We start from the raw sequence: 20,870 nt of genomic DNA on the forward strand, positions 1-20,870 counted from the left end.
GTCAGTGATGCTTTCTAACCATTTCATCCTCTGCCACCCCCTTCTCCTTTTGTCTTCTATCTTTCCCAGCATCAGGGTCTTTTCCAATGAGTGGGGTCTTTTCCATTGAGTTGGCTCTTTGCATCAGGTGGCCAAAGTATTGGATCTTCAACTTCAGCATCAGTCCTTCCAATGATATTCACGGTTGATGTCCCGTAAGACTGACTGGTTTGATATTCTTGCAGTCCAAGAGTCTGTCAAGAGTCTTCTCCAGCACCACAGTTTGAAAGCATCAATTCTTTGGTGCTCAGCCTTCTTTATGGTCCAACTCTCACATCTGTATATAACTACTGGAAAAAGTTATGTCACTGCTTTTTAATATGCTGTCTAGGTTTGTCATACACACACACATACACACACACACGCACACACACACACGTTAGTCACTTAGTTGTGTCTGACTCTGCGACCCCATGGGCTGTGGTCTGCCAGGCTCCTCTGTCCATGGAATTCTCTAGGCAAGAATACTAGAGTGGGTTGCTGTTCCCTTCTCCAGGGGATATTCCCAACCCAGGGATCGAACCCAGGTCCCCCACATAGCAGGCAGCATCTACCATGTGAGCCATCAGGGAAGCCCTGTTTGTCATAGCCTTCCTTCTAAGGAGCAAGCGTCATAATTTCATGGCTGTGGTCACCATTTACAGTGATTTTTGAGCCCAAGAAAATAAAATCTGTTACTGCTTCCACTTTTTCCCCCTTTTATTTGCCAGGAAGTGATGGGACTGGATGCCATGATATTAGTTTTTCTAATGTTGAGTTTCCCAGGTGGCCCTAGTGGTAAAGAATTCACCTGCCAGTGCAGGAGATGTAAGAGATGTGGGTTCAGATCCTGGGTTGGGAAGATCCTCTGCAGGAGGGCATGGCAACCCAATCTAGTATTCTTGCCTGGAGAATACCATGGACAGAGGAGCCTGGTGGTCCATAGTCCATAGGGTCGCAAAATGTTGGACATGACTGAAGCAACTTAACATGCACACATGGCAGTATTCTTGCCAGGAGAATCTTATGGGCAGTGGAGCCTGGCAAGCTGCAGTCCATGATATTTCAAAGCGTCTGAAGACAACAATAAATAAATTACAAATTAGAATACAATCTGAGAGATGTTACATCTGACCAGTTTTCCTCTTTTTATTTACCTAGAAAGTAGGAGGCTCCTGTATCACTCCCTGGCTCCAAAACCTGATTGTTTTAATACTATATTTTCAGTGCTAATGAATCCAATTTTACAGGGCTTTTTTTTTTTTTTTAATAGAAGAAACATTTAGGCCATTATTCAGAGTTTCTGGATAATCTTACTTTTATGGTCTCCTCAGTACCTAAGCATATAGTACATAGAACTTGGCACATAGTGGACCATTAATAAATGTGTTATAAGTATGAATGAATAAAAATCTTTTTAGAGACAGTTTTGTAATTTCAGATGTGCTCTAGTAACTTCACTGTGTAGATAACCACTGTCTAACAACACTACCCAAAGTATTGTTTTGGGTAGAAAGAAATCTTAGCACTCAACCTTTGTTGAAGAGTATTTAGGAAGAATTCTTTTTCCTGTTTATATCATTGTGTTCATATAGAATTATCACTTCCATAATGATGTGGCTAAATGCTGTTCTAACTATGAAGTATAAAGCTATGCTTTCTGTTTATGCATAGAGAAACTGGGCCTTGTAAGTTCCATGAGATTAAGGAGTCATCTTATTTACCAGACCCTGTGACAGTTCTGATGGTAGTAATAACAGTGAAGATGGTGGATTTTCTGGAAAGAATCACTGGTATCAGTCTCTTCTGCTATTTAGTTTTGAATTGCCCATCACCAGCAATTCCCTCACAAACAAAAATTTTGAGTTCTATTTAAGTATTTTAGCCTGAATTTGCATTTTATTATTGCATTGTTTGTGTTTTTACTAGTAGAATTGCTTGGGCTCAACAAATTTGGTTTAACGTGTCATCAGAGGAATCGGGTGATTATTAGAAAAAGGCAGCTTACCCAGTTTGCTGGCAATTAACTTTCTCTGTAGGTAGCTGACTGGTATTTAAAAAAAAAAAAGTGATGGGAAAATTTGAGGAAGCATGTATATGGAGAAAGTGAAGAAGACTGGGGCAGAGCTAGAGGGTGAGGGAGAAGAAATAGCAGGTGAAATTTGTTTTCCAACTCGGTTGATTCTCAAACTTCTCATTTCATGGAGCACCAGATTAGCTAAAGAACTAATCACTTGCTACTGAGAGAAACTATGAAATTAAATCTCTGCGTCTAGTGCAGATTTGATTGAAACAGTCATTCCATTTATGAGATCAGATACCTGAATCTCATAATCTAAAACATCTAAAAAAACTCATAATCTAAAACACTGTGTATAGTTTCAAATTCTGAACAGTCTTCTGGTCAGATTGTGCTTTGACTTTGTATCCATTGCCAACATTAAGCAGTTAAAATTAACTGTCTCACTCAGTGCCTGAGTATTTCACCAAACATGAAGTTTCTACTAGGTTGTGTTAAATCCATAAATATTAACAAGTAATTGAGAGGGTGGGAAAGGATAATAATCAAAAGGAAATAACTGATTTACATAAGATGTTAATAGTGGGGAAAGAACTGGGTTTGCTCTATGTGTGGTCTTCTAGCTATAGACTCTTTTCTGTCATCCTACATGTTTTTATCCTGTGCTCTCTGGGTTTTTTTTTTTTTTTTTCCTCTTTTCCTATTTTTGCTTCTGGTACTCATAACAGTAGTGACAGCTTATACAGAAAAAAAAGAAAAGTGATTTGCACAGAAATTTAAGTGCCTTAAAATGCTTTTTCCTTTAAAAATTCAATCTGATTATAAATAAATTGCTTGGAAACATGAGAGCAGAAATTCAGGAGCAATGCCACATTTCCATGACTGAGATCAAAATACAAAAATAGTTTTTCATTTACAGATAGAAATAAGTAGAATAGAATGTTTTATGTTCTCTGGAGAATGAAAGAAGACTATTACGTTTAGGGGGAAGCTGTGATGATTTTGCTGTATCTTTTGTCCAGATTCTGAGAGTTTCTAAAGCACATCTTCTCTGCCAATCTTGCTTGATCTGAGAAACTCCCTTCTGTCTCAGTTGTGTATCTAGTTTCATTTTTAGCATATTGCTTCCCACCAAGAGAAGTGATGAGCCTCCAAATTTGATTTCAAGTCATATAGAGCAAATCAGTGCTTCTCTCTGTCTTTGTCTTTCTTACTTCCCATCCAGCTCACACACTTCACCAGTGCAATAGGAACAGAATCTTACTACATTTTAAACAACTATTCACAAAAGAAGAGTCCAACATTAAAACTGCTGGGAACTTCAGACCAGCATGTTGAATTTGATGAAATACTAGATTTTATCACAGGTATATGTATACTGTTATTGAACACATTGTGAATCATGTAGATGTTTTTATATATTACTTAGAAGGTGTCTTTTGAATTGACTTTAATTTTCTTAAAAATGCTCCTTTGGAGCTAAGTTAAGCCATGTCTCCAAATTCACTTTATCTTGATAGGTAGGTTTATATAGATGAACAATAAAGTAATTTCAGTATGATAAAGCTGTTAGAACATGAAAGAATTCAGGAAATGCTTTTGAATTAACTTAGATTTAAAATGGAACTTTTCCTAATGTAAAATGTAGTGGAAGTTCCTTAAATATTGTGTTGTAATTCTTACTGGAATCATTACCCTTCCTGATATGTGGAGAAAGATGGGGGAGGGTATAGTGAGACTAGTTTGGACACATAGAAGGAAAAAGTCTTATGTCTATGTTGCTAAGCTTACTTTTCACATCAACTAAAAATATCTTAATGTTTGAGTTTATAGTCAATAATGTTTTAAATAAATAGAATCTGAATAACACTGCTAAGTGATTCCATATTCCACATAGACTTTACACTTGCAGTTGTTTGCAAGTGAGTGAAACTGAGATTATTATACAACAATAGCAGTTTTGACTTTAGTGGACAGGGTAAGAATTCTTTGGCTGTCTTTCCTGCAGCTATAATCTCTCTGTGTTTTGCCTCATTATGTCTATAGTAGTTTGTAAAAGTTCAAAGTCAATGGATGAACACTGAGGTAGTGATTTTGAATACAAGCTGGAATAAATGAATTACGGAAGTTGTAGAAATTAAGAGGTTCCTTTCTTGTTAGTCATGCCTTGAATTGATTAGCAATGTTCTGAGTTGTAAGTTTACAGCAGGATTTTCCATGGAAGAGAACAGATTTCTTTGTTCTAAGACTCCATTTGAACTAAGATGCATACGCAGTTTGGTTTCAAGTGAAACGTAAATGACTTAAACATTTAATTATTTTTTTCATTGAGGGAAATCTTTTATGTTTGCTTAAAATGTCAAACATTTCCCATCCCTTCATTTTTAGATCAAGAATTTTTGTATGATAATCCCTCCTCATTTTGTTACACATCCTGGCATACTGCATTGGAAGCTTCTCTAATAGTACAATAATTATGGCTTTAAAAAGTCAATTTTGAGTGATATTTACAAAGTTTGGCTTTACATTTGATCTGTTAATGAAAAGAGGTATCATTATTTATCATTCTATTAAGGAAGTTGGAGTTCTTATTACAAATGGAATAAGTAGGAGAAAGATCTTACAGTAATTAATTACTTGGATTGAAGTAAAAAGTTTTTTTATGTGATAACTTAGGACATGGAGTAAATAACTCTCCTAAATGTTTGTAAAAATCAGAGCTTTTAATATGTTGGATATTTGCCATATGTTGTAATGTAAAACTTTGTATGTGTTGTTTTTGCTCTACCTTTAAGGTAGGGAAATATATTCATTTTAGTTAAGATTCAAAATTAAAAGAACACTGTCAATTCTGATAAACCTACAAATTTTTAACTTTTAATCAACTGACTGTCCTTCCTAAACAATTCAAATAGGTTTTATTTCTTAAGAGGTAAAACATTCACAAACTGATATGTGGAGAAAGTAAAATAGTAATGCAGTTTTATAAAATACCATTCAGAGGGGCTTCCCTGATAGCTCAGATGGTAAAGAGTCCATCAGCAATCCAAGAGACCTGGGTTCAATTCCTGGGTCAGTAAGACCCCCTGGAGAAGGGAATGGCACCCACTCCAGTATTCTTGCCTGGAGAATTCCATGGGCAAAGGAGCCTGGCGGGCTACAGCCCATGGGATCGCAAAAAGTTGAACACAACTGAGCGACTAACACAACCACATAGGCTTAGATGAAAAGAGAAATTGGTAGAAAAGATGAACTTAAGGGTCATAATGACTTACTTTTAGGAATACATCAAGTCACATCACTATGTTACTTTCCTGCTTATAACCTTTAGTAGACTTCCATGGTCTTCCAAATAAAGTCCAAAGTCTTTAACTGGGCTGCAAGGTCCCTCCTAACCATCTATAATGTCTTATACTTACAGCTGTACGTTTTCAACTTTATGCTTTGGCAAGACCAGACTGCTGATTTTATGTTAAGCTATATTGGGTATTTTTTGAGGACCTTTTTCATGTTGGTCTCTCTATTTAGAATTTATATTCCTGTCTTATTAGCCTAGTAAGAAAAAATTAACCTTTTTTAGTAAGTTGTTCCATAAACTGCACACCACACCAAACTTGGTCAGACACCATGCCCAGCTTGAAACTCCCATAAACACTGTAGGTATCTGTATCTATTTATCTAGATATCAGTGCAGTCTCTTATTGTTTTAGGATTGTCTGTTTGTATGTTTACTTTTCTAGAATGTAAGTTCTTTGAGAACAGCTACTTTGTACTGTTCACTTTTTTATCTTTGATGCTCAACCCAAAACATAATGGACGCTCAGAAATATTAAAGTACTAGATGTTTTGAGCTTTCAGTAAGGAAGACAAAGGGAAGTAGACCTTCAGATCTCATCTCTCCATTTCCACTGCCACTGTTCTAGAGCACACCATCATCATTTAGCACCAGACACATTGAAAAGCCTCCCAACTGGTTTTCACTCTGATTTTTTGCCTTTCAACTCCATCATTAATCTGTTCTTCACACTACAGCTGTGGTTACCTGTCTAAATCTGAAATCTGATTATGGCACCCTCAATTTCCCAATAGTCTCCAAATCCTTTTAAAAGTTCCATATTGATCTTAAGAGAAAGACAGAGAACTCTTTGATGTAATTTACAATGGCATAAATGATGTCACCTTAGATTTCCAGCCTCAACCGTTGCTTTCTCTTGTCATAGTCTGTGCTTCAGCTATACTGACTGGTTTCAGTTCTTAAACTTAAGCACGTTAGTCTTTCTGACCTTAATATTCTCTCCTTCCCCCTTCACGATTGCCCCAGTTCAGCACTATAATTTCTGTTCATCCTCAGGCTTTAGCTTCACAACCTTGTCAGATCATTCTTTCTCTACAAGTCTCAGTTAAATACCTTTATTCTGTGCTCACATAGCATACCATACTTAACCCATATCATAGTTCTTTTCAGACTGTACTGAACTTGGCCTGTAAACATGTCTATATCACACATTATATAGTAAACTCCATTAACAATAACAGCAGTGACAGTATTCTTAATAGATAAGCTAGGCACCATTTAAAATAAACATCACCTTATTTTACAAATGAGGGAAATAAGCCAAAGAAATCAAAGAGCTAGTAAATAGGCAAACTAGAATTCTAACCCAGGTCTTTCCAACTAGGCCGATACTCCTAACCACTATGACTTCTTGGAACTGATTGACCTTAGCACATTGATTGGCATATAGTAGGCATTTTATAAATATCAGTTTAATGACATTGGTAAAACCAAGGAGGAGGTAATAAAGACTTGAAGGTAGAGTTTGGAGTATAAATTCATCTTTATAGCAGTGTTAATGACTAAAGGCTTAAAGGGTTGATGACTTTTTAAAATTCAGAAAAGACATAGAAGAATGAAGGCACAGGTCAGAAAAATTACTCTGAGGAGAAGGATGACAGTATGTGCAAAAGGATACATATGGTAAGAGGTGTTTAATAACAAAGTTACTATTACCAAAAATGACTGATTTTTCATTGCTAAAAATGCATCATTTCCTTACTTTTAAAATCTTGTGATCTGATGTTTATTACTAAAATAGCCAAAGAAAATGTTGCTGATTTAGCAATGAAAAGTGTTATTTTGACTAGGTTATCTGTTCATAGAACATTGGCCAAATAGAACAGTTCTACTTTATGCTACTTTAGCTTCTAGCCCTGGTTGTTCAGATTAAGTAGTAATTTTGTAGTAATTTTCTTAGATGATTTTGTAGAATAATTAAAGAAATAGTGTTTGTTAACTAACCTCCCCATAGATAATCAATTTACTTTTAGCCTGAACTTAATTAGTAAGCATTTCACATGGTAATTGTTTCATGGAATTGATTCATGCTACCATCTTTCTAACAAAGCAGATATACTCTAAACATGAGGCTATGTTCATCCAGGAACATTTCACAGTACTGAAGATGAAGCTGATCCTCAGAGTATGACTCAGATTTATGCGTTGCCTGAAATTCCTCGAGATCAAAATGCTGCAGAATCATGGGAGACCTTAGAAGCGGTATGTTAGAAATGATTTTCCTTTTGGCAGCTGTGAGGCGTGAAAGTAAGTAATTTCCTCTTTCTCTCTCTTTTTAAGGACTTAATTGAACTTAGCCAACTGGTCACTGATTTCTCTCTCCTAGTGAATGTAAGTATATAACTGTTTTTGACTCAGAGATGTTGGATTAATAGAATAAGAGGCTTTTATCAATTACTAGACTTTGACTAGAATTTTAATAGAATTTACAATTTCTAAGACTGGTATTGAGCTATGGACTGAAGTCTTAAGTGTCCTCAAATCCCACTTCAATTAAAAAAAATTATTAAGCATTTTTTTTATATAGAATATACTGGGTATTAGGGTTCTGACAAGATTGTATATAGAAATAAATGAATCCTGCTCTCTGCCTTCAGGGATTTACAGTGGGTGGCCATAAACTTGGACCCCACCAAAACAGAAATTTCAAGAATTATTGTTAAATGTAAAAATAAGCTATGAAAAGTATTATTGGCTCCAAGGAGAAGTGTTTAATTCCAAGGGAAAGTTGCAGGTGTCATGGCACATTAAGAATAGTGTCATAAGATAGGTAGCATTTGCCTTGAGCCTTGGAAATTGAGTAAAATTTCCACAGGTGGGAATGAGGGGTGCAGTTGAAAATATCTAAACAAAAACATAGAGTACAAAAGTGTATGGGCTTCCTGGGTGGCTCAGTTGGTAAAGAATCCGCCTGCAATGCGGGAGACCTGGGTTTGATACCTGGGTTGAGAAGATCCTCTGGAGGGAGGGCATGGCAACCCACTCCAGTATTCTTGCCTGGAGAATCCCCATGGACAGAGGAGCCTGGCAGGCTGCAGTCCATGGGGTCGCAAAGTGTTGGAGCACAACTGTCCTTTCAGGAATAACAAGTGTTAACAATGTGACTAATGCATAAGGTACCATGGGTAAACTAAGCAAGGAGATTGAGATGCCATTGAAAGCCATACCAAAGAATTTGAACTTTACTTTGTAGATATTAAAGAGCCAGTGGGTTTTTGAGTAGATAGAGCGATGTGATAGTCTGTACTTCAGAAAGATCACTATTAGCCGTGTGAATAATTGCCCTGGGCGGGAGGAGAATATAGGTGGAAGGACCTTTGGAATCAATTGCAAGAGTTTCACTGAGTGCATGGCAATACAAATATTAATACAAATGTAAAAGGCAGCATCGAGGCATTTCTGGGGTCAATTTATAAGAAATTGGAGAAAGGTGGAAGAGTCAAAATAAATTAAGGCTTTTTTCTACATAATTGGGTGGCCAGTGATACTGTTAACAAAGATTGGGGAACAAAAGTAGATTTGGTGGCAAAGATAGAACAGATTTTCTGTCATTATTTTTGTAAGTTACTCTTATTTTCCTTCCAGGAATTATGGGAAGGGGTGTGTGTGTGTGTGTACACAGGTGCGTGTCTGTTTCTGCATATGCTTCTGTTTGGGTTTAGTTCATTGTTCTTGACAAACTATGAGTTAGGGGTTGTACATCTTTGAATTATGGTTTCCCTGACATTTGGCTATAAATTATAGGAAGTTCCTAGGTCACACAATCTCAGGTTTGGAATTGGAAAGGACTTACGAGGCCTATTAATCTGATGCTTCTACTCTTGCTCCAGCTTCTGAAATAGATGATCTTTTGCCTCCTTTTGAACAATCACAGTGCAGAGATACACTCATTCCATTTGGAGGTGCTAACTCCTAGAAGTTTTTTTCTTATGTAAAGTAAACTTTGCCCTTAATAACTTCCCTCTGGTACTTTTGCTCTCTGAAACCCTGTCCTGAAAAAGTCTTTTTTCCTTATAAAAGTTTTTCACCACAACCAACATAATACTCAACAGTGATAAGCTGAAAGCCTTCCCACTAAAATCTGGAGCAAGACAGGGAGGCCCACTCTCACCGCTTCTATTCACCATAGAATTGGAAGTCCCAAACATGGGAATCAGACAAGAAAAAGAAAGGTATCCAAATTGGAAGAGAAGAGGTAAAATTGTCAGTGTATGTAAATAACATAATTCTCTGTTGATGGACATTTAGGGTGCTCCCATGTCTTGGCTATTGTAGAGTGCTGCTGTGAACATTGGGGTGAATGTGTCTTTTCAAATTATAGTTTTCTCCAGATATATGCCCAGGAGTGGTATTTTTGGATCATATGGGAACTCTATTTTTAGTGTTTTGAGGAACTTCCATACTGTTTTCCAGAGTGACTGTACTAATTTACATTCTCATCAGCAGTGTAGGAGGATTCCCTTTTCTCCACACCCCCTCTAGCATTTGTTATTTGTAGACCTTTTAATGATGCCCATTCTTACTGGTGTGAGGTGATACCCCATTATAGTTTTGATTTGCATTCCTGTAATAATTAGAGATATTGAGCATCTTTTCACATGCCTATTGGCTATCTGTATGTTTATTTCATTGGCTATCTGTATGTTTATTTCAATCTTCTGCCCATTTTTAGATTGGATTGTTTGTCCTTTTTGTTATTGAGTTGTATGCACTGTTTGTATATATTGGAAATTAATCTCTTGTTGGTCACATCATTTGCAAATATTTTCTCCCAGTCTGTAGATTGTCTATTTTTTTTAAAGTGGTTTTCTTTGCTGTGTAAAAACATATAGGTTTGAGTAGACCCCACTTGTTTATTTTTGCTTTTATTTCTATTACCTTGGGAGCCTGACTTAAGGAAACATTGCTGTAATTTATATCAGAGAATGTTTTGGCTATGTTCACTTTATGGTGTCTGTCTTACATTTAGGTCTTTATGCCATTTTGAGTTTATGTTTGTGCATGGTGAGAGAGTATGTTCTAACTTCATTGATTTACATGTGGCTCTCCAACACCACTTCCTGAGGAGACTGTCTTTTTCCCATTGTGTATTGCCTCCTTTGTGTGAGTTTATTTCTGGGCTCTCTAATCTGTGCCATTGATCCATGTGTCTGTTTTTGTGCCAATACTGTGCTGTTTTTGTTACTGTAGCTTTATAGTATTGTCTGAAGTCTGGGAGAGTTGTGCCTCCTACTTAGTTCCTTTTTTTGGCTGTGCTATTGTACAGGAGAGAGGGATCAAGACCATCCCCATGGAAAAGAAATGCAAAAAAGCAAAATGGCTGTCTGGGGAGGCCTTACAAATAGCTGTGAAAAGAAGAGAAGTGAAAAGCAAAGGAGAAAAGGAAAGATATAAGCATCTGAATGCAGAGTTCCAAAGAATAGCAAGGAGAAATACAAAAGCCTTCCTTAGTGATCAATGCAAAGAAATAGAGGAAAACAACAGAGTGGGAAAGACTAGAGATCTCTTCAAGAAAATTAGAGATACCAAGGGAACATTTCATGCCAAGATGGGCTCAATAAAGGACAGAAATGGTATGGACCTAACAGAAGCATAAGATGTTAAGAAGAGGTGGAAAGAATACACAGAAGAACTCTACAAAAAAGATCTTCATGACCCAGATAATCATGATGGTGTGATCACTCACCTAGAGCCAGACATCCTGGAATGTGAAGTCAAGTGGGCCTTAGAAACCATCACTACAAACAAAGCTAGTGGAGGTGATGGAATTGCAGTTGAGCTATTTCAGATCTTGAAGGGTGATGCTGTGAAAGTGCTGCATTCAATATGCCAGCAAATTTGGAAAACTCAGCAGTGGCCACAGGACTGGAAAAGGTCAGTTTTCATTCCAATCCCAAAGAAAGGCAATGCCAAAGAATGTTCAAAATACCGCACAATTTCACTCATCTCACATGCTAGTAAAGTAATGCTCAGAATTCTCCAAGCCAGGCTTCAGCAATATGTGAACCGTGAACTTCCAGATGTTCAGTCTGGTTTTAGAAAAGTTAGAGGAACCAGAGATCAAATTGCCAACATCCGCTGGATCATGGAAAAAGCAAGAGAGTTCCAGAAAAACATCTATTTCTGCTTTCTTGACTATGCCAAAGCCTTTGACTGTGTGGCTCACAATGAACTGTGGAAAATTCTGAAAGAGATGAGAATACCATACCATCTGACCTGCCTCTTGAGAAACCTGTATGCAGGTCATGAAGCAACAGTTAGAACTGGACCTGGAACAACAGACTGGTTCCAAATAGGAAAAGGAGTACGTCAAGGCTGTATATTGTCACCCTGCTTATTTAGCTTCTATGCAGAGTACATCATGAGAAACGCTGGGCTGGAGGAAACACAAGCTGGAATCAAGATTGCCGGGAGAAATATCAATAACCTCAGATATGCAGATGACACCACCCTTATGGCAGAAGTGAAGAGGAACTAAAAAGCCTCTTGATGAAAGTGAAAGAGGAGAGTGAAAAAGTTGGCTTAAAGCTCAACATTCAAAAAACGAAGATCATGGCATCTGGTCCCACCAGTTCATGGGAAATAGATGGGGAAACAGTGGAAACAGTGTCAGACTTTATTTTCTGGGCTCCAAAATCACTGCAGATGGTGACTGCAGCCATGCAATTAAAAGACGCTTACTCCTTGGAAGGAAAGTTAAGACCAACCTGCTGCTGCTACTGCTAAGTCGCTTCAGTTGTGTCTGACTCTGTGCTACCCCATAGACGGCAGCCCACCAGGCTCCCTGTCCCTGGGATTCTCCAGGCAAGAACACTGGAGTGGGTTGCCATTTCCTTCTCCAATGCATGAAAGTGAAAAGTGAAAGTGAAGTTGCTCAGTCGTGTCTGACTCTTTGCGACCCCATAGACGGCAGCCCACCAGGCTCCTCCGTCCCTGGGATTCTCCAGGCAAGAACATTGGAGTGGGTTGCCATTTCCTTCTCCAATGCAGGAAAGTGAAAAGTGAAAGTGAAGTCGCTCAGTTGTGTCCGACTCTTAGCGACCCCATGGACTGTAGCCCGCCAGGGTCCTCCATCCATGGGATTTTCCAGGCAAGAGTACTGGAGTGGGGTGTCATTGCCTTCTCCTAGATAGCATATTGAAAAGCAGAGACGTTACTTTGCCAACAAAGGTCCATCTAGTCAAAGCTATGGTTTTTCCAGTAGTCATGTATGGATGTGAGAGTTGGACTGTGAAGAAAGCTGAGTGCCGAAGAATTGATGCTTTTGAACTGTGGTGTTGGAGAAGACTCTTGAGAGTCCCTTGGACTGCAAGGAGATCCAACCAGTCCATTCTAAAGGAAATCAGTCCTGGGTGTTCATTGGAAAGACTGATGCTAAAGCTGAAAACTCCAATACTTTGGCCACCTCATGTGAAGAGTTGTCTCATTGGAAAAGATTCTGATGCTGGGAGGGATTGGGGGCAGGAGGAGAAGGGGACGACAGAGGATGAGATGGCTGGATGGCATCACCGACTCAATGGACATGAGTTTGAGCGAACTCCGGGAGTTGGTGATGGACACAGAGGCCTGGTGTGTTGCAGTCATGGGGTCGCAAAGAGTCAGACACGACCGAGCGACTGAACTGAGGTTTTCTTTGTAGCAAACAGTCTTTCCCTAGTTGCAGCCAGCAGGGGCTACTCTCTAGCTGTGGTGTGTGGGTTTCTCATTGTGGTGGCTTCTCTTGTTGAGGAGCATAGGCTCTAGGGTGCTCAGGCTTCCGTAGTTGTGGTGCCAGGATTAGTTGCCCCACTGCATTTGGGGTCTTCTCAGAACAGGGGTCAAACTGTGTCCCCTGCACTGCAAGCCAGATTCTTAACCACTGGACCACCAGAGAAGCCCTCTTGCTTTGTTCTTTTTCTTCAGGATTGTTTTGGCAATTCTGGGTCTTTTATGGTTCCATATAAATTTTAGGATTATTTGTTGTAGTTGTGGGAAAAATGTTGTGGGTAGCTTGATAGCATTAAATCTGTAGATTGCTTTGGGTAGAATGACCATTTTAACAGTATTAATTCCTTCAATCCAAGAGCATGTAATATCTTTCTGTTTCTTTGAATCATCTTTCCTTTATCAATGTTTTATAGTTCTCAGCATGTAAGTCTTTCACCTCCTTGGTCAAGTTTATTATGCCTAAATATTTTTTTATGTGATTAAAAGAAATTTTTAAATTTTAATCTTATATCCTGATACCTTCATGAATTCATTTGTCAATTCTAGTAGTTTTTACGTGGAGTTATTAGGGTTTTCTATATACTACACAGCTATAAAGAAGAAGGAAATAATGTCATTTGCAGCTACATATATGAACCTAGAGATTATACTAAGTGAAGTCAGAAAGAGAAAGACAAATACCATATGATATCACTTATACTTGGAACCTAAAATATAACACAAATGAATTTATTTACTGAATAGAAGCAGACTCACAGACATAGAGAACAGACTTGTGGTTGCCACAGGGGTAGGGGGTGAGGGAGGGATCAACTGGGAATTTGTGATTAGCAGATGCAAATAATTAATACTATGTACAGAATAAATAAAGTCCTACCCAATCACACAGGGAAATATATTCAATATTCTTGTACTAAAACATAATGGAAAGGAAAAAAAATTATTCAGCTTTTTGAGATCAACATTATCCTTCCTCACCCAACCACCTCAGCATATTTTCTTCTCTTAAGAACCTTTGATTCTCTAATGTTTCTTCTAGAATCTAATTTCTCAGCTTTTCAATACTAGTTATTTACTCTAGTTTGTGGATTTATTTCTCGAAATGTAACACCTAAAATTGAGTACAGTAAATTGTTTGAAGCATTTTACTTTTTTATGCTTCTGAATCAGAAGCAGCTAAATGCTTGAAATTTCTGAGTTAGGTATCTGTAGAATCTGTTAATATAGTTGTGTATGAAAGAGAAGTATATAATAAAAAAAATCCAAAAATATTTGTTTTTATAATCATGATTTATTCAATTTTTAAAACTCATAATCTGATCTAATTCAGTTTGTAAAATCTGTACATGTAGGGTTACACAAATATTTGCATTTGCTGAAAATCATCAATATTTACACAATAAAATGGATGAGTTACAATGTATGTAAATTATACCTCAAAGTTGATATAAAAAGAAAACTAAACATGTACAAGTTATATTTCTTATTAGGTTATATAAGCACTCCTAGCCCCTAATCTAAGAAAGATTTGTATAAGAAAATTTTGGGTATAGCCATGGCTCTATACAGATGTCCTATTTATAATAGTCTGTGTAAAGACATGAGACAGAATGCTATTAGGCAAACGCTCAAAGGAGAACCCCTGATTACTGTTCCCAGGGTGACTGAGTTCTCATGACCACATGGTCAAGGACTCAACAGAAACTCCATTTAGACACGATATGATTTGGAAACATAACTAAAGTGACCACATCCTTTCATTATCATCACATGGACATGATAGTATTTAGGCTAATTAACCATGTATTTATGGAATGCTTTTTGTGTGCATAGTATTGTGCTAAACTCAGTACAATGAAGAATAGAGAACAGTATTAAAAAAGAACCTATAGGACAGTCACGTTAGTTACACAAAATTGTGAATGTGCTTAATACCATTGAATTATACACTTAAAAAAATGTAAATTTTATGTATACTTTCACCATAATAAGTAAGTACTTGCAAAGCCGTTAAGAGATCCATGTATATTTCAGTAAATGTTAATTATTATCTACTAGACACCCTGATTTTTTTTCTTCAGCCTTATTGCTCAAGTGCCCTCTTCTGTTCTTGTAACTGTGGAACCAGCCCTGTTTCTAGTCAAGAGGAATTAGGAAAACTCTGGGCCATTTGCTCAATAGCTTGTCACTATTGCTGCTCATCCAGTTTTGTCTCTACCTTTTGCCATATCCTGTATGGCTTTTATACTTAAGTTTTACTCCCAGTGCATAAAAACTGGGTTGTAATTGATTAGATCAGATTCTTCCATTTATTATTTATGTGACCTTCAGAATGTTAACAACACTTAGCTTTGTAAATTGATGGGTGGACTCCATGAGATATTGTCTTATTTCTCACTCCCTTCCCTACCCTTGGAGTAGGAAATGCCAACCCACTCCAGTATTCTTGCCTGGAGAATTCCATGGACAGAGGAACCTGGCAGGCTATATAGTTCATGGGTCGCAAAGAGTAGGACACAACTAAGCAACTAACACACACACACCATTCCCTTCCCTGACCCACTGCATTCTTGCCTTTGTCCCTCCCTGTTTGATTCCCTCTTTGCTTAGAATTCTACTTTTGCCACCACCAATACCTTTAGAAATTTTAGTACTATAGTTCCTATAGTCCGTTTCCTATTACTGGAATCCCCTAATGTCAACACCATACTTACCCACCCTGCTTATTGCCTACTCTAGGCCAGTAGACTCTGCCTGTGTATCATAGTGTTTATGTGCCTGTTTCTGGGCTTTTCTGTGTATATGAATGCATATAATTAAGGTGAATATATTATCTATCTTTGGAGCTCAGAACCAAGATAGCTTATTTGGTTGGGATCTAAGACTAAAGCTGGCCTTGAAAGCTGGCTGGAATTCAGAGAGAAGAATAAAGGAACATACCTGGAATTTTTGCATTTGTTTCTTAAACCTGTACTTTCCAGGCACATTAATAAAACTGTACAACTACCAACAAGGGAAAACAATTCTTCATAGTTCTGATTCAAATGCCCAAATTTCATTCTGCTTGACAAGTATTAACTTAATAAATCACATTTCCCTTCAGAATCTTAGGTGCTCTTATAACTGCTTATTAAGATTCTGTTATTTTTTTCAGGCAGGTAAGGAAACCTAAGTCAGTGTTGAATCCATAAACATATTCTTAGATTCTTTGGAGAATTGTTTTCCTTTAAAAAGGAAAAGTCTATTCATTACTCTAGTTTGAGAAAACTACAGTGATCCTCATAAATGGTTTAAATAATTGTTTAAGGGATGCTGAGAACAATATGAGGTGCCAGTGTTAAGTTGATGGTTGTCAGATTTGGGAGGCCTAGGTCAATGAAAGCAAACAAGTAAATCAGAAGCAAAAGGGAAGGTTGGTAGATAGGGGTGAGGAGGCTTTGTTGTTTGGGGCTTGGTGTCCTGTAGTAGAATAAAGTTGTGTATGTATAGTTTGGCCCAGCATAAAGAACCAAGATCACAGTGGACAAATAGGGTCCAGATTGAGCTCTGAATGGAGTCTAATTTGGCATTTAGCTGGGGTTGAAGAGGGATTCTCTTCTTTTTTCTGTGAATTAAAAAAAAACCCCTCAAAAGTTGATGTGATCATGCTTACATGGGTTTGTTTATACATGTGTGAGAACTAATCAAAGGATATGCCCTAAGAATTGGTTGTATATTATATGTAAATTCCATATAAATATAGTTTTCTAAAAATGGGAATATATTCCTCTGTCAGGTAGTGAGTTCTTGTCACTAGAGATGTTTGAGCTGAGATTCAGTGGCCACTTATCAGAAGTGGTATATTGGGGTTTCACATAGCCGAGGGGAAAATTGCACTTCCACCCAGAGATTCTGTGTTTCTGTTGTGTCAGCACAGGTGTTGCCATTTTATGTAGAAGGCTTTATTAATATGTTTGATCTGAAACATTTTAACTTGTCATGATTTTTAAATGTATTGAAGTGTACAGGTGTAAAACATGGTACAATAAATCCATTCACTGCTCCCTAGTGCATATCACAAATGGAACAATTTTATGGCAGATCAAGCCATATTATATTTTTATTCCTAAAACATAATAACTTGTGTTTATTGGATCAAGGGCATTTAACTCCTGAGACAGATTTGCCTGTTTTAAACTGAGTCTTCAAAGAAGATAAGTTAGAAAGGGTTTTGGTTTGATTTTGTTTTTTTCCATCAAACCTCACATGACACGTAAATGCTTATTTGGATGTTTTTCCTCCTGGAAAGTAGATTCATTTGGAGAATAATATGTTTGTATGTTAGAATGGATTTTAGTGTGAGATGCTTTTTCTATAAAGGTGCCACCCTTTTCTTGTGTAATAATTAAGTCACCCTCTTTTTTTCATACAAGTGAATTTGTACTTTCAACATGGTTTATCAGATGCTATTAATGAACCGCTATTAAGACTGCAAGGCTGCAGTACCCAGGGCTCTGATTACAGGAATTAAAGTAGTGTGTATTGGCTGACTGCTGCTCCCCAGCAGGAACGTTCACTCATAATTCCTTTGCATCTAGTCTCAGCAGGAGAAGATTGACAGCATTGAAGACCATGTCAACAGTGCTGCTGTGAATGTTGAAGAGGGAACCAAAAACTTGGGGAAGGTAAGATTCTGCTCCTGCTGACAAATCAATGGTACTCTGGCTCTCAGGAATCCCTAGTATTAACCCAATTGATCTGTTCTCTTTAATGTTGAGGGAACCAGCAATTAAGAAAATAAGGAAGAAATGACACATAGGTAGTGCAGGAAATCAATGGTTGTAATATTCTACTCTTAAGATTCCTTCTGTTGGGAGAGAAATTTTTTCAGAGAGGGAGTAAACTGAAGCCCTGCTATATGGCAATTGGTGTTACAAAAGAATATTTTTGGGGGTTCAGGAGAGGAGTAGAGAGGGTTGCCAGAATCCAGTAGGGGCCAAAGTTTAGGGACGTGACAGCACACATGGTGTGGGTCCATCTATTTCCCACAGAACACGGCTTTTAACCCCAGGTACATCGCATGGAGTAATCTGTGTGCAACATAAAAGCTTTGGGAGTATCTGTGGCTACTGAAACTGTTTAAATACGCTAGCTAGATAGTTAGTGGATTGACTGTTTTGCAAGTAAAATCAGTCTGTAGCAGTCCACTCTTTGTAGCTCATTTTTCTAAGTTCTGAGATCTGGAGCAGTTAGAGTACCTGTGGAATACTTTCTCCCCTCCCCCAACCCCAGAACAATCTCTAAGGTTAATTATGTACCACGAGTTAAAGAGGCATTGCCAGGAGTAATGAGAGGAAAATGCATATCACCACAGGGAGATATTCTCAACTCAATTTCTAAATTGAATTTTTTTTTTTTTTTTTACAGGCTGCAAAATACAAGCTGGCAGCTCTGCCTGTGGCAGGTGCACTCATCGGAGGAGTGGTGGGGGGTCCGATTGGCCTCCTTGCAGGCTTCAAAGTGGCAGGAATTGCAGCTGCACTTGGTGGTGGGGTGTTGGGCTTCACAGGTGGAAAATTGATACAAAGAAGGAAACAGAAAATGATGGAGAAGCTCACTTCCAGCTGTCCAGATCTCCCCAGCCAAACTGACAAAAAATGTAGTTAAAAACCAAACTTCAGTATTATTGGTGCCAACATGTCTATCCTAATGACGACCTTTGCTGCTGTTGGACACCCAGTCAGCTTTCAGAACATGATTATATCCAAATAGTGGCTGTAGATGCTCAAGTGGGATTGAACTGTGATAAGAGGATATATTTTGTTGTTTGCTGGGGTATTAATGGGGATGTGAGAAATTGAGGAGCCTGGACTGAGGGTGTACAATATTTGTCAGGTAAAGTTAAAGAACTGCCAGGGAGCAGATTTTCTACTTGGAAATGTGAAAACCGAACCTATAACTTTGATCAGGACTTGTGATCTGTGTACATGTTGGGTTATGGAAGGACTGTTTTCAGAATAGTTTCTTCCGTGACCCTGACTTGGAGACTCCAAGGCTAAGCATATTGTAAATATGCTTCTTTAACTCCTAAATATACATTATTTAGACAGTTTAGCAGAGAAAAGAATGGAAGTTCAGGAGCTTTTCACATCAGATAGGGAAATCAGGATGTAGCAAGGGACCCAAGTGAACTACATACTGGAGTCCATTTGGTGAGCCCTATTGCTGTTTGATCTAACACTGTTCTCCAGTAAAGGAAATAAATATTGTAAGAAAATGGAAAAAGAGGCCCAATTTCTCCTTCAGATATCTTAATTTGTGACACTAGCTTCTTCTCTGAAATCTTTCTTCTGCCTCTCTGTACATAAAGAACACAGAGTCTCAAGTCAGCCTATCTCTTAACACCTCAGATATCTAGTCCCCTCTGCCTTCCCGTAATTTTGAAAAGTTCTTTGACTTATGGGATGAATTCTACCAATGTGTAATGAAGACTTTTCTCATAGTCTGTTTTTTTTTTTTTTCTTTTTTTGGTATTGTAGAGAGAGGTGTTGATCTCCAAACATTGTTAGAGTTTGGGCTAAAAAATAAGCAAGGTGGGGATAACCAGATCATTTCTTGGGGCATCTTACAATTTCAAGGGGCTCATGTACTTGCCATGCAGTGAGTCTTTGACCCTATTTTTTTTTTGTCTTTTCAGCTGGCAATTGGAGGAGCTAAGAACTAGCTTTCTACCTCACTTCCATTACTACCATCCTTTTCCCTAGGTTTTACTATCTCCTGTGCTTTCCTTCACTTGGTTCAGCTGCCTTTCTTCCCAAGAATAGCATTCATGCTTGCCTTTTCTCACATTCAAGGTTGATGATGGACAAGGCCTGGCGCCAAGACTCAGTCCTGGTGGAGGATTTGTGGTGCTAATTTCAACACTTGACATTGATAGCAAGCATGACCCAGCCCAACCCAATGTCTGTCTCAAATAGCAGAGAAATTTTAAATTTAGGAAAAAAGAATTTAAGATTATGGGCAGCCTCATCTTGTACCCTCAACTCATCTGAAGTAGGAAGGAACCACCTTTTGCCTTGTTCTTTATTCTATTCTGAGGACAGAGGAAAGGGCACCTATACCATAAAAGATGTGAGCTCTCTGCTCAGGAACAAGATGGATTCATCAGGTGGTTGAATGGTTTATCACTTCTCTCTTGCTGAGTTTACTCTTAATAACTTTTATTGATTGCTGCCTTTTACTTGTATGTCTAATCTAAAGAGACCTTTCTCTTTCATACTTTTTGCTTCTCACCAATGAATTCCAATGAGGCAACACACCATTTCTTATTGTCACTGAATAACTGGAAAACATATTGGTCCCTGCTGACTTATATCTTTAGTATAATACCAGGGAGGGAGTACTTTGAAATTCAGTGTCAGATTCTGATCCAGATTAGATACCTGTGAGGTTGGGATAATTACTTTTGAGCTCCACCTTTTTATGTTTTCTGATCCTTGCTGTCCCTTTAACACAGGATGTTTAAGTCAGAATGAGGATCAGAATTGCCCAGGGTGCTAATTTAAAACAGAATTCCTATACTTCAATCCCATGGGTTCTAATAATAGCCATTCTGATCCTGTCAGCTAAAATGATAAATTTAAGATATAGCTACATCAAGATTCAGCTGAACTGCTGAATTCTGTAATTTCTAGTATTTACCCTTCAGCATAGCCCAGTCTTCATCACTGCATATTATTTCTATTCTGCCAATCTAAAATTGGCTAGCTCACCATCTTAACAGCACTAGGA

At 37.9% G+C, this 20,870-nt stretch overlaps 1 protein-coding gene across 5 annotated transcripts in view; it reads left to right on the forward strand.

Moving 5' to 3' along the window:
- Window positions 1-19,364, forward strand: part of STX17 (syntaxin 17) — a 70,814-nt gene extending 51,450 nt beyond the window's left edge. For all 5 annotated transcript variants that reach the window (XM_006045833.3, XM_006045834.3, XM_006045832.4 and 2 more), the window contains exons 5-8: window positions 7,480-7,595; window positions 7,674-7,724; window positions 17,678-17,764; window positions 18,507-19,364. In XM_006045833.3, the coding sequence (XP_006045895.1) occupies window positions 7,480-7,595; window positions 7,674-7,724; window positions 17,678-17,764; window positions 18,507-18,746 (494 nt within the window). In that variant the 3' untranslated portion in view covers window positions 18,747-19,364. The remainder of the gene's footprint in view (window positions 1-7,479; window positions 7,596-7,673; window positions 7,725-17,677; window positions 17,765-18,506) is intronic.
- The last annotated feature ends 1,506 nt before the right edge of the window (window positions 19,365-20,870 follow it).

This window comes from Bubalus bubalis, chromosome 3 (assembly GCF_019923935.1).
Source record: "Bubalus bubalis isolate 160015118507 breed Murrah chromosome 3, NDDB_SH_1, whole genome shotgun sequence".
In the NCBI taxonomy this organism is placed as follows: Eukaryota; Metazoa; Chordata; class Mammalia; order Artiodactyla; family Bovidae; genus Bubalus; species Bubalus bubalis.